This window comes from Penaeus monodon, chromosome 22, assembly GCF_015228065.2.
Source record: "Penaeus monodon isolate SGIC_2016 chromosome 22, NSTDA_Pmon_1, whole genome shotgun sequence".
Lineage (NCBI taxonomy): Eukaryota > Metazoa > Arthropoda > Malacostraca > Decapoda > Penaeidae > Penaeus > Penaeus monodon.
In genome coordinates, this window is record NC_051407.1 from 43,808,067 (window position 1) to 43,808,922 (window position 856).

The window sequence follows — 856 nt, forward strand, 5'->3', positions numbered from 1 at the left end:
AAGAAAAAATGCTTACCAGTTCTTTGAGAGTCTTTGCTCAATGGAGCCAGCTTGGATTTAATATCTTAAGTAAAAATAAATTTTCTTGAGCCTTAAGGGTCTAGGGAATACTTTCTTGTGACAAAACTAAATTAAGTTAAATTTACTTTGATTATTCTGCTCTCTGGCTTTAAAGAGAAGAACTAATGAGTATGAGTCCAAAGGAACTGTTTCAATATATTCTGTTGGTTATAAATAAATTTTGTAGATATTATTATGTGTGCAAAATTACAGGGATTTCTCTCACGTTTTTCTTAATACATAATTGCCTACTAAACTCTTGGGGGAAAACATAGGCAACCAGAGATATGAGAGAAAAAGAAAATAAAACAATATAAAAAATATCTAAATAAAAACTTTGAATACTTACCTCTGATTTCATGATCACTATAATCAGAACCACTGACTGAGCCACTATCAGAAAAACATGTAGAGCACGATTCACTACATGATTCCGAAGCAGTGGTGGCATCTGATTCTCCATACAACACTGAGCTGCAAGACCCTGCAGAACAAGATGATTCAAGGTCTTGAGCATTCTGGAGAGCTGTGGCTGCAATCTGATTCTCACCCCGTTGCTTGGCTACTGAGTGGACAGCCATGAAGCAGTCATGGTCCTTCAAATCTAGGGCAAGGCGGAATGCTTTCTCAAGCTTTCCAGATCTAGGAAAAGAGAATATGATTACAATACTTGACTTTAAAATTGTTTTAGTATTCTTAGGAAAAAAAATTCTAAATCTTTATACAAAATACCACTAACACTATTCATGCTACTTATCAACTGATCTAATGCAACTCATAAAGTAATTAATAATTT

The 856-nt window shown here is 34.1% G+C and overlaps 1 protein-coding gene across 3 annotated transcripts in view; it reads right to left on the reverse strand.

Annotated features, from left to right (window-relative positions):
* The window catches only part of LOC119587193 (WD repeat-containing and planar cell polarity effector protein fritz homolog), a 30,592-nt gene that overhangs the window by 8,263 nt on the left and 21,473 nt on the right, over positions 1-856 (reverse strand). For all 3 annotated transcript variants that reach the window (XM_037935959.1, XM_037935957.1, XM_037935958.1), the window contains exon 8: positions 410-702. In XM_037935959.1, the coding sequence (XP_037791887.1) occupies positions 410-702 (293 nt within the window). The remainder of the gene's footprint in view (positions 1-409; positions 703-856) is intronic.